Here is a 14,165-nt window from a genome sequence, read left to right on the forward strand (position 1 = left end):
ACCACCTCGCCCACCCACTCACCCTCACCACCTCGCCACTCACACTCACCACCACCCCACTCACCACCACCCCACTCACCACCACCACCACCTCCACACCCACTCACACTCACCACCACCCCACTCACACTCACCACCACCCCACTCACCACCACCCCACTCACCACCACCCCACTCACACTCACCACCACCCCACTCACCACCACCCCACTCACCACCACCACCACCTCCACACCCACTCACACTCACCACCTCGCCCACCCACTCACCCTCGCCATCACCGCCCCCCCCCCCACACACTCACCACTCACCCTCACCTGGCCCCCCCACCCACGCTCACCACCCCCCCACGCTCACCACCACCGCCCCCCCAGCTCACCGGGGCGAGCCATGCTGCGCCGTATGGACGAGGGGTCTTTGCGTTTCCACTTCAAGATCTCCTCCTCCATCTTGTCGCCACGCGCCGGGTTCAGCGTCCACAGGCAGCCCTTGCGGGACGAGGTGGTGGACGAGGAGGTGGACGAGGAGGTGGACAAGGAGGGGGCTCCCATCTTGTGCTCCACCTTCTCGAAGCACTTGTTCAGGGACAGGTTGTGACGCACAGAGTTCTTCCAGCCGTCAGGAGCCGTCTGGGCGGCGCACGCAACACACACACATCACACACACACAGACACACACACACACATCACACACACACACATCACACAGACAAACACACACATCACACACACACACATCACACAGACACACACACACATCACACAGACACACACACACAGACAGACACACACAGTCATACACACAGACAGACACACACACACAGACACACACACACACACATCACACACACACACATCACACAGACATACACACACACACAGACACACACAGTCACACACACAGACAGACACACACACACACACATCACACAGACATACACACACACACAGACACACACAGTCACACACACAGACAGACACACACACACAGACACACACACACACAGACACACACACCGCACACAGACACACACACACAGACACACAGACACACACACAGACACACACACACAGTCACACACACAGACACACACAGTCACACACACATACACACAGACACACACACAGTCACACACACACAGACACACACACACAGACACACACACAGTCACACATATACACACAGTCACACACACAGACAGACACACACACACACACCACACACAGACACCACACACACACACGACACACACACACACCACACACACACACACACACCACACACACACACACACACCACACACAGACACCACACACACACACCACACACACACACACACACACACCACACACAGACACCACACACACACACCACACACACACACACCACACACACACACACACACACACACACACACACCACACACACACACACACACCACACACACACCACACACACACACACACACACCACACACACACCACACACACACACACACACCACACACACACCACACACACACACACACCACACACACACACACACACACACCACACACAGACACCACACACACACACCACACACACACACACACACACACACACACACACACACACACACCACACACACACACACACACCACACACACACACACACACACCACACACACACACACACACCACACACACACACACACACCACACACACACACACACACACACACACACACCACACACACACACACACACACACACACACACCACACACACACACACACACACACACACACACCACACACACACACACACACACACACACACACACACACACACCACACACACACACACACACACACACACACACCACACACACACCCACACACCACACACACACACCACACACACACACACACACACACACACACACCACACACACACACACACACCACACACCACACCACACACACACACACACACACACACACACACACACACCACACACAGACACCACACACACACACCACACACACACACACACCACACACAGACACCACACACACACACCACACACACACACACACACCACACACACACACACACACCACACACACACACACACACCACACACACACACACCACACACACACACACCACACACACACCACACACACACACACACACCACACACACACACACCACACACACCACACACACACCACACACACACACACACACCACACACACACACACCACACACACACACACCACACACACACCACACACACACACACACACCACACACACACACACACACCACACACACACCACACACACACACACACACCACACACACACACACCACACACACCACACACACACCACACACACACACACCACACACACCACACACACACACACACACCACACACACACCACACACACACACACACACCACACACACCACACACACACCACACACACACACACACACATGAGTGAGTGAGTGAGTGAGTGGTGAGTGAGTGAGTGAGTGAGTGGGTGAGTGGGTGAGTGAGTGGGTGAGTGAGTGAGTGAGTGGGTGAGTGGGTGAGTGAGTGAGTGGGTGAGTGGGTGAGTGAGTGGGTGAGTGGGTGGGTGGGTGAGTGAGTGAGTGGGTGAGTGGGTGAGTGAGTGGGTGAGTGAGTGAGTGAGTGGGTGAGTGGGTGGGTGAGTGAGTGAGTGAGTGAGTGAGTGGGTGGGTGGGTGAGTGAGTGAGTGAGTGGGTGGGTGGGTGAGTGAGTGAGTGGGTGAGTGGGTGAGTGAGTGGGTGAGTGAGTGAGTGAGTGGGTGAGTGGGTGAGTGAGTGAGTGAGTGGGTGAGTGAGTGAGTGAGTGGGTGAGTGAGTGAGTGAGTGAGTGGGTGAGTGGGTGAGTGAGTGGGTGAGTGAGTGAGTGAGTGGGTGAGTGGGTGAGTGAGTGAGTGGGTGAGTGGGTGAGTGAGTGGGTGAGTGGGTGGGTGGGTGAGTGAGTGAGTGGGTGAGTGGGTGAGTGAGTGGGTGAGTGAGTGAGTGAGTGGGTGAGTGGGTGGGTGAGTGAGTGAGTGAGTGAGTGAGTGGGTGGGTGGGTGAGTGAGTGAGTGAGTGGGTGGGTGGGTGAGTGAGTGAGTGGGTGAGTGGGTGAGTGAGTGGGTGAGTGAGTGAGTGAGTGGGTGAGTGGGTGAGTGAGTGAGTGGGTGAGTGGGTGAGTGAGTGGGTGAGTGGGTGAGTGAGTGGGTGAGTGAGTGAGTGAGTGGGTGAGTGGGTGAGTGAGTGAGTGGGTGAGTGGGTGAGTGAGTGGGTGAGTGGGTGGGTGGGTGAGTGAGTGGGTGAGTGGGTGAGTGAGTGGGTGAGTGAGTGAGTGAGTGGGTGAGTGGGTGGGTGAGTGAGTGAGTGAGTGAGTGAGTGGGTGGGTGGGTGAGTGAGTGAGTGAGTGGGTGGGTGGGTGAGTGAGTGAGTGGGTGAGTGGGTGAGTGAGTGGGTGAGTGAGTGAGTGAGTGGGTGAGTGGGTGAGTGAGTGAGTGGGTGAGTGGGTGAGTGAGTGGGTGAGTGGGTGGGTGGGTGAGTGAGTGAGTGGGTGAGTGGGTGAGTGAGTGGGTGAGTGAGTGAGTGAGTGGGTGAGTGGGTGGGTGAGTGAGTGAGTGAGTGAGTGGGTGGGTGGGTGGGTGAGTGAGTGGGTGGGTGAGTGGATGAGTGAGTGAGTGAGTGGGTGAGCGAGTGAGTGGGTGAGTGAGTGAGTGGGTGAGCGAGTGAGTGGGTGAGTGAGTGAGTGAGTGGGTGAGTGGGTGTCTGGGTGAGTGAGTGAGTGAGTGAGTGACTGGGTGAGTGACTGGGTGAGTGACTGGGTGAGTGAGTGGGTGAGTGAGTGGGTGAGTGAGTGGGTGAGTGAGTGGGTGACTAACCCTGAAGTAGGGGAAGGTGTCCATCAGGAAGCTGTAGATCTCACTCACTGTGAGTGAGTGGGTGAGTGAGTGGGTGAGTGAGTGGATGGGTGAGTGAGTGGGTGAGTGGGTGAGTGAGTGGGTGAGTGGGTGAGTGGGTGGGTGAGTGGGTGAGTGAGTGGGTGAGTGACTGAGTGGGTGAGTGCGTGGGTGAGTGAGTGGGTGAGTGAGTGGGTGAGTGAGTGGGTGAGTGAGTGGGTGAGTGAGTGGGTGAGTGGATGAGTGACTGGGTGAGTGGGTGAGTGAGTGGGTGAGTGAGTGGATGAGAGACTGGGTGAGTGGGTGGGTGAGTGGGTGAGTGAGTGGGTGAGTGAGTGGGTGAGTGAGTGGGTGAGTGGATGAGTGACTGGGTGAGTGAGTGAGTGGGTGAGTGAGTGAGTGAGTGAGTGAGTGAGTGGGTGAGTGAGTGGGTGAGTGGGTGAGTGGGTGAGTGAGTGAGTGAGTGGGTGAGTGGGTGAGTGAGTGGGTGAGTGAGTGGGTGAGTGAGTGAGTGAGTGGGTGAGTGGGTGAGTGAGTGGGTGAGTGAGTGAGTGAGTGGGTGAGTGGGTGAGTGAGTGAGTGAGTGGGTGAGTGGGTGGGTGAGTGAGTGAGTGAGTGAGTGGGTGGGTGGGTGGGTGAGTGAGTGGGTGGGTGAGTGGATGAGTGAGTGAGTGAGTGGGTGAGCGAGTGAGTGGGTGAGTGAGTGAGTGGGTGAGCGAGTGAGTGGGTGAGTGAGTGAGTGAGTGGGTGAGTGGGTGTCTGGGTGAGTGAGTGAGTGAGTGAGTGACTGGGTGAGTGACTGGGTGAGTGACTGGGTGAGTGAGTGGGTGAGTGAGTGGGTGAGTGAGTGGGTGACTAACCCTGAAGTAGGGGAAGGTGTCCATCAGGAAGCTGTAGATCTCACTCACTGTGAGTGAGTGGGTGAGTGAGTGGGTGAGTGAGTGGATGGGTGAGTGAGTGGGTGAGTGGGTGAGTGAGTGGGTGAGTGGGTGAGTGGGTGGGTGAGTGGGTGAGTGAGTGGGTGAGTGACTGAGTGGGTGAGTGCGTGGGTGAGTGAGTGGGTGAGTGAGTGGGTGAGTGAGTGGGTGAGTGAGTGGGTGAGTGAGTGGGTGAGTGGATGAGTGACTGGGTGAGTGGGTGAGTGAGTGGGTGAGTGAGTGGATGAGAGACTGGGTGAGTGGGTGGGTGAGTGGGTGAGTGAGTGGGTGAGTGAGTGGGTGAGTGAGTGGGTGAGTGGATGAGTGACTGGGTGAGTGGGTGGGTGAGTGGGTGAGTGGGTGTCTGGGTGAGTGAGTGAGTGACTGGGTGAGTGAGTGGGTGAGTGAGTGGGTGAGTGAGTGGGTGACTAACCCTGAAGTAGGGGAAGGTGTCCATCAGGAAGCTGTAGATCTCACTCACTGTGAGTGAGTGGGTGAGTGAGTGGGTGAGTGAGTGGATGGGTGAGTGAGTGGGTGAGTGGGTGAGTGAGTGGGTGAGTGGGTGGGTGAGTGGGTGAGTGAGTGGGTGAGTGACTGAGTGGGTGAGTGCGTGGGTGAGTGAGTGGGTGAGTGAGTGGGTGAGTGAGTGGGTGAGTGAGTGGGTGAGTGAGTGGGTGAGTGGATGAGTGACTGGGTGAGTGGGTGAGTGAGTGGGTGAGTGAGTGGATGAGAGACTGGGTGAGTGGGTGGGTGAGTGGGTGAGTGAGTGGGTGAGTGAGTGGGTGAGTGAGTGGGTGAGTGGATGAGTGACTGGGTGAGTGGGTGAGTGAGTGGGTGAGTGAGTGAGTGGGTGAGTGGATGAGTGACTGGGTGAGTGGGTGGGTGAGTGGGTGAGTGAGTGGGTGAGTGAGTGGGTGAGTGGATGAGTGACTGGGTGAGTGGGTGAGTGAGTGGGTGAGTGGGTGAGTGAGTGAGTGAGTGGGTGGGTGAGTGGGTGAGTGAGTGGGTGACTAACCCTGAAGTAGGGGAAGGTGTCCATCAGGAAGCTGTAGATCTCACTCACTGTGAGTGAGTGGGTGAGTGAGTGAGTGGGTGAGTGAGTGGGTGAGTGAGTGGGTGAGTGGATGAGTGACTGGGTGAGTGGGTGAGTGAGTGGGTGAGTGAGTGGGTGAGTGGATGAGTGACTGGGTGAGTGGGTGGGTGAGTGGGTGAGTGAGTGGGTGAGTGAGTGGGTGAGTGAGTGGGTGAGTGGATGAGTGACTGGGTGAGTGGGTGAGTGAGTGGGTGAGTGAGTGGATGAGTGACTGGGTGAGTGGGTGGGTGAGTGGGTGAGTGAGTGGGTGAGTGGATGAGTGACTGGGTGAGTCACTGGGTGAGTGAGTGGGTGAGTGAGTGGGTGAGTGGATGAGTGACTGGGTGAGTGGGTGGGTGAGTGGGTGAGTGAGTGGGTGAGTGGGTGAGTGAGTGAGTGGGTGAGTGAGTGGGTGAGTGGATGAGTGACTGGGTGGGTGAGTGAGTGGGTGGATGAGTGGGTGGATGAGTGAGTGGTTGAGTGAGTGGGTGACTAACCCTGAAGTAGGGGAAGGTGTCCATCAGGAAGCTGTAGATCTCACTCACTGTGAGTGAGTGGGTGAGTGGATGAGTGACTGGGTGGGTGAGTGAGTGGGTGGATGAGTGGGTGGATGAGTGAGTGGTTGAGTGAGTGGGTGACTAACCCTGAAGTAGGGGAAGGTGTCCATCAGGAAGCTGTAGATCTCACTCACTGTGAGTGAGTGGGTGAGTGAGTGAGTGAGTGAGTGGGTGAGTGGGTGAGTGAATGGGTGAGTGAGTGGGTGAGTGAGTGGGTGAGTGGATGAGTGACTGGGTGAGTGAGTGGGTGAGTGAGTGGATGAGTGACTAGGTGAGTGACTGGGTGAGTGAGTGGATGAGTGACTAGGTGAGTGACTGGGTGAGTGAGTGGGTGAGTGAGTGAGTGGGTGACTAACCCTGAAGTATGGGAAGGTGTCCATCAGGAAGCTGTAGATCTCACTCACTGTGAGTGAGTGGGTGAGTGAGTGAGTGGGTGAGTGGGTGAGTGAATGGGTGAGTGAGTGGGTGAGTGAGTGGGTGAGTGAGTGGGTGAGTGGATGAGTGACTGGGTGAGTGAGTGGGTGAGTGAGTGGATGAGTGACTAGGTGAGTGACTGGGTGAGTGAGTGAGTGAGTGGGTGACTAACCCTGAAGTATGGGAAGGTGTCCATCAGGAAGTTGTAGATCTCACTCACTGTGAGTGAGTGGGTGAGTGGATGAGTGACTAGGTGAGTGAGTGGGTGAGTGAGTGAGTGGGTGACTAACCCTGAAGTATGGGAAGGTGTCCATCAGGAAGCTGTAGATCTCACTCACTGTGAGTGAGTGGGTGAGTGAGTGAGTGGGTGAGTGAATGGGTGAGTGAGTGGGTGAGTGAGTGGGTGAGTGGATGAGTGACTGGGTGAGTGAGTGGGTGAGTGAGTGGATGAGTGACTAGGTGAGTGACTAGGTGAGTGAGTGGGTGAGTGAGTGGGTGACTAACCCTGAAGTATGGGAAGGTGTCCATCAGGAAGCTGTAGATCTCACTCACTGTGAGTGAGTGGGTGAGTGAGTGGGTGAGTGGATGAGTGACTGGGTGAGTGAGTGGGTGAGTGAGTGAGTGAGTGGGTGACTAACCCTGAAGTAGGGGAAGGTGTCCATCAGGAAGCTGTAGATCTCACTCACTGTGAGGCTTCCGGAGCGGCTGTTCTTGAGCGCGATGGCGATGAGGCAGCTGTCACAAAGACAAAGGCCCCCACACACCACCCAGGTAGCATTCACAAAGCTGTACGGGCAAGTGCTGTGAGCGGCGAGGAGCACTCATCCACTCACTCACCCAGTCACTCACTCACCCAGTCACTCACTCACCCAGTCACTCACTCACTGACTCATCCAGTCACTCACTCACTCACTCACCCAGTCACTCACTCACTCACTCACCCAGTCACTCACTCACTCACCCACTCACTCACTCACCCAGTCACTCACTCACTCACTCACCCAGTCACTCACTCACCCAGTCACTCACTCACCCAGTCACTCACTCACTGACTCATCCAGTCACTCACTCACTCACTCACCCAGTCACTCACTCACTCACTCACCCACTCACTCACTCACCCAGTCACCCACTCACCCACTCACTCATCCATTCACTCACTCACCCACTCACCCACTCACTCATCCATTCACTCACTCACCCAATCACTCACCCACTCACCCACTCACTAACTCACTCACTCACCCAGTCACTCACTCACTCACTCACCCACTCACTCACTCACTCACCCAGTCACTCATTCACCCAGTCACTCACTCACCCAGTCACTTACTGGTCCACTCACTCACTCACCCAGTCACTCACTCACTCACCCAGTCACTCACTCACTCACCCAGTCACTCACTCACCCAGTCACTCACTGGTCCACTCACTCACTCACCTAGTCACTCACTCACTCACCCAGTCACTCACTCATTCACCCAGTCACTCACTCACCCAGTCACTTACTGGTCCACTCACTCACCCAGTCACTCACTCACTCACCCAGTCACTCACTCACCCAGTCACTCACTGGTCCACTCACTCACTCACCTAGTCACTCACTCACTCACCCAGTCACTCACTCACTCACCCAACCACTCACTCGCTCACCCACTCGCTCATCCACTCACTGGTCCACTCACCCACTCATACACACGCTCACCCACTAACCTACTCACCCACACACTCACTCAGTGTAGTGTATAGTGGTGTAGTGTATAGCAGTGTATAGTAGTTTCATATCTGTATAGTAGTGTATAGTGGTGTATAGTAGTGCATAGTGTAGTGTATAGTGTGGTGTATAGTGTAGTAGTGTATAGTGTAGTGTATAGTGTAGTGCATAGTGTAGTGTACAGTACCTGTAGGAGTAGATGGGCTTAGGGAAGGCCTTGTGGTGTAGGCTGAGCCCCCCAGTGGGGGGCCGTGCCGATGGGGGGGCCTGCGCCGTGGAGAAAACGGCACTGTAGTGGTACTGGGGGGACACACACAGTGACACACACAGTGACACACACAGTGACACACACACACAGTGACACACACACACAGTGACACACACAGTGACACACACACACACAGTGACACACACACACAGTGACACACACACACACACACACAGTGACACACACAGTGACACACACAGTGACACACACAGTGACACACACATTGACACACAGTGACACACACAGTGACACACACAGTGACACACAGTGACACACACACACAGTGACACACACAGTGACACACACACACAGTGACACACACAGTGACACACACAGTGACACACAGTGACACACACACACACAGTGACACACAGTGACACACACAGTGACACAGTGACACACACACACAGTGACACACACACAGACTCACCACACAGAGACCCACAGACTCACCACACAGAGACCCACAGACTCACCACACAGAGACCCACAGACTCACCACACAGAGACCCACAGACTCACCACACAGAGACCCACAGACTCACCACACAGAGACCCACAGACTCACCACACAGACACCCATAGACTCAACACACAGAGACCCACAGACTCACCACACACTCACCACACACTCACCACACACTCACCACACACTCACCACACACACTCACCACACAGACTCACCACACACACTCACCACACACTCACCACACACTCACCACACACTCACCACACACTCACCACACACTCACCACACACTCACCACAGACTCACCACAGACTCACCACACACACTCACCACACACACTCACCACACACACTCACCACACACTCACCACACACACTCACCACACACACTCACCACACACTCACCACACACACTCACCACACACACTCACCACACACTCACCACACACACTCACCACACTCACCACACACACTCACCACACACTCACCACACAGACTCACCACAGACTCACCACAGACTCACCACACACACTCACCACACACACTCACCACACACACTCACCACACTCACCACACTCACCACACACACTCACCACACACTCACCACACACTCACCACAGACTCACCACAGACTCACCACACACACTCACCACACACACTCACCACACACACTCACCACACACTCACCACACACACTCACCACACACACTCACCACACACTCACCACACACACTCACCACACACACTCACCACACACTCACCACACACACTCACCACACACACTCACCACACTCACCACACTCACCACACACACTCACCACACACTCACCACACAGACTCACCGCTGTGGGGAAGGAGTCGGGGTAGGGGGCGTTGAGAGGCCCCAGGACTCCCTGAGTCCCCAGGGGCTGCGCCTGGGTGGGTTGGGGGGAAGAACAACCACACACAGTGACACACACACACACAGTGACACACACAGTGACACACACACACACACAGTGACACACACAGTGACACACACACACAGTGACACACACACACAGTGACACACACACACACAGTGACACACACACACAGTGACACACACAGTGACACACACACACACACAGTGACACACACAGTGACACACACACACAGTGACACACACACACAGTGACACACACAGTGACACACACACACACACAGTGACACACACAGTGACACACACACACAGTGACACACACACACAGTGACACACACACACACAGTGACACACACACACACAGTGACACACACACACAGTGACACACACAGTGACACACACAGACACACACACACAGTGACACACACAGTGACACACACACACAGTGACACACACAGTGACACACACAGACACACACACACAGTGACACACACACACAGTGACACACACAGTGACACACACACACAGTGACACACACAGTGACACACACAGTGACACACACAGACACACACACACAGTGACACACACACACAGTGACACACACAGTGACACACACAGACACACACACACAGTGACACACACACACAGTGACACACACAGTGACACACACACACAGTGACACACACAGTGACACACACAGTGACACACACAGACACACACACACAGTGACACACACACACAGTGACACACACAGTGACACACACACACACACACACACAGTGACACACACAGTGACACACACACACACACACAGTGACACACACAGTGACACACACACACACACACAGTGACACACACACACACACACACACACACAGTGACACACACACACACACACAGTGACACACACACACACACACAGTGACACACACACACAGTGACACACACACACACACAGTGACACACACAGTGACACACACACACAGTGACACACACACACAGTGACACACACACACACACAGTGACACACACAGTGACACACACACACAGTGACACACACAGTGACACACACAGTGACACACACACACAGTGACACACACACACAGTGACACACACAGTGACACACACACACAGTGACACACACACACAGTGACACACACACAGTGACACACACACACACACACAGTGACACACACAGTGACACACACAGTGACACACACACACAGTGACACACACACACAGTGACACACACACACACACAGTGACACACACAGTGACACACACACACAGTGACACACACAGTGACACACACAGTGACACACACAGTGACACACACACACAGTGACACACACACACACACAGTGACACACACAGTGACACACACACACAGTGACACACACACACAGTGACACACACACAGTGACACACACACACACACACACAGTGACACACACAGTGACACACACAGTGACACACACAGTGACACACACACACACAGTGACACACACACACACAGTGACACACACAGTGACACACACACAGTGACACACACACACAGTGACACACACAGTGACACACACACACAGTGACACACACACAGTGACACACACACACAGTGACACACACAGTGACACACACACACAGTGACACACACACAGTGACACACACACACAGTGACACACACAGTGACACACACACACAGTGACACACACAGTGACACACACACACAGTGACACACACACAGTGACACACACAGTGACACACACAGTGACACACACAGTGACACACACACACAGTGACACACACACAGTGACACACACAGTGACACACACACACAGTGACACACACAGTGACACACACACACAGACACACACAGTGACACACACAGTGACACACACAGTGACACACACAGTGACACACACACACAGTGACACACACAGTGACACACACAGTGACACACACAGTGACACACACACACACACAGTGACACACACACAGTGACACACACAGACACACACACACAGTGACACACACACACAGACACACACAGTGACACACACAGTGACACACACAGTGACACACACACACACACACAGTGACACACACACACAGTGACACACACAGTGACACACACAGTGACACACACACACAGACACACACAGTGACACACACACAGACACACACAGTGACACACACAGTGACACACACACACACACAGTGACACACACAGTGACACACACACACACACAGTGACACACACAGTGACACACACACACACACAGTGACACACACAGTGACACACACAGTGACACACACAGTGACACACACACACAGACACACACAGTGACACACACACACAGTGACACACACACAGTGACACACACACAGACACACACAGTGACACACACAGTGACACACACACAGTGACACACACAGTGACACACACAGTGACACACACACACACACACACAGTGACACACACAGTGACACACACAGTGACACACACAGTGACACACACACAGTGACACACACAGTGACACACACAGACACACACACAGTGACACACACAGTGACACACACACAGTGACACACACAGTGACACACACAGTGACACACACACACACACACACAGTGACACACACAGTGACACACACAGTGACACACACAGTGACACACACAGTGACACACACACACAGTGACACACACAGTGACACACACAGTGACACACACAGTGACACACACACAGTGACACACACAGTGACACACACAGTGACACACACACACACAGTGACACACACAGTGACACACACAGTGACACACACACACAGACACACACAGTGACACACACAGACACACACAGTGACACACACACACACACACAGTGACACACACAGTGACACACACAGTGACACACACACAGACACACACACAGACACACACACCCACTCACCTACCCACCTACCCACTCACCAACTCACCCACCCACCCGCCCACTCACCCACCCACCCACCCACTCCCCCACCCACTCACCCACTCACCCACCCACTCACTCACCCACCCCCTCACCCACTCACTCTCCCACCCACCCACTCACTCACCCACCCACCCACCCACTCACCCACCCACCCACCCACCCACCCACTCACCCACCCACCCACCCACTCACCCACCCACCCACCCACTCACCCACCCACCCACCCACCCACTCACCCACCCACTCACCCACCCACCCACCCACCCACTCACTCACCCACCCACCCACCCGCCCACTCACCCACCCACCCACCCACTCACCCACCCACCCACTCACCCACCCACCCACCCACTCACCCACCCACCCACCCGCCCACTCACCAAGGGCATCTGCAGAGCCGGCTGTATGGGGGCTGAGTGTTGGTGGGGGGCAGTGTTGGTGGGGGGCTGAGTGTTGGTGGGGGGGTGAGAGTGGGGGGCTGGCAGGCCGCCGCTGTGTGAGTGGAACGCCACACCAGGCCACGTGATGCCACAGTCTGCACAACAACAACAACCACAATCACCACAACAATCACTACCACCACCACAACAACAACTAGCACCACCATAACAACCACCATCATCTCAGCAATCACTACAACCACAACCACAATCACCACAACAATCACTACCACCACCACAACAACAACTAGCACCACCACAACAACCACCATCATCTCAGCAATCACTACAACCACAACCACAATCACCACAACAACCACAACGACAACAACAATCACCACAACAACTACAACAGCAATGGAGGTGGGAGTAGTGGTTGTGGTGGTGGATGTTGTAGTGGTTGTGGTGGTGGTGGTTGTGGTGGTGGTAGTGGTAGTTGTGATAGGGGTGGTGGTGGTGGTTGTGGTGGTGATTGTGGTGGTGGTTGTGGTGGTGGTTGTGGTGGTAGT

General features: G+C 54.9%; 1 protein-coding gene and 1 long non-coding RNA gene across 2 annotated transcripts; both read right to left on the reverse strand.

The window, feature by feature from the left end:
- Nucleotides 1–353: 353 nt before the first annotated feature.
- Nucleotides 354–8,849, reverse strand: LOC144954755 (forkhead box protein N4-like; the record flags this gene model as incomplete). The annotated part of the gene is made up of 3 exons (XM_078885183.1): nt 354–629; nt 7,531–7,627; nt 8,794–8,849. Coding segments are annotated over 3 exons (429 nt in total), but the record flags the coding sequence as incomplete, so codon positions are not given.
- A 17-nt stretch (nt 8,850–8,866) lies between these two features.
- LOC144954754 (uncharacterized) lies at nt 8,867–13,633 on the reverse strand. Its single transcript, XR_013641344.1, has 3 exons — nt 13,597–13,633; nt 10,184–10,255; nt 8,867–8,906 (listed from the first exon to the last, which is right to left on the reverse strand). It is a non-coding gene; the product is annotated as an uncharacterized LOC144954754 (long non-coding RNA).
- Between the last annotated feature and the right edge of the window lie 532 nt (nt 13,634–14,165).

This window comes from Lampetra fluviatilis, unplaced genomic scaffold (assembly GCF_964198595.1).
Source record: "Lampetra fluviatilis unplaced genomic scaffold, kcLamFluv1.1 SCAFFOLD_313, whole genome shotgun sequence".
NCBI classification, from domain to species: domain Eukaryota; kingdom Metazoa; phylum Chordata; class Hyperoartia; order Petromyzontiformes; family Petromyzontidae; genus Lampetra; species Lampetra fluviatilis.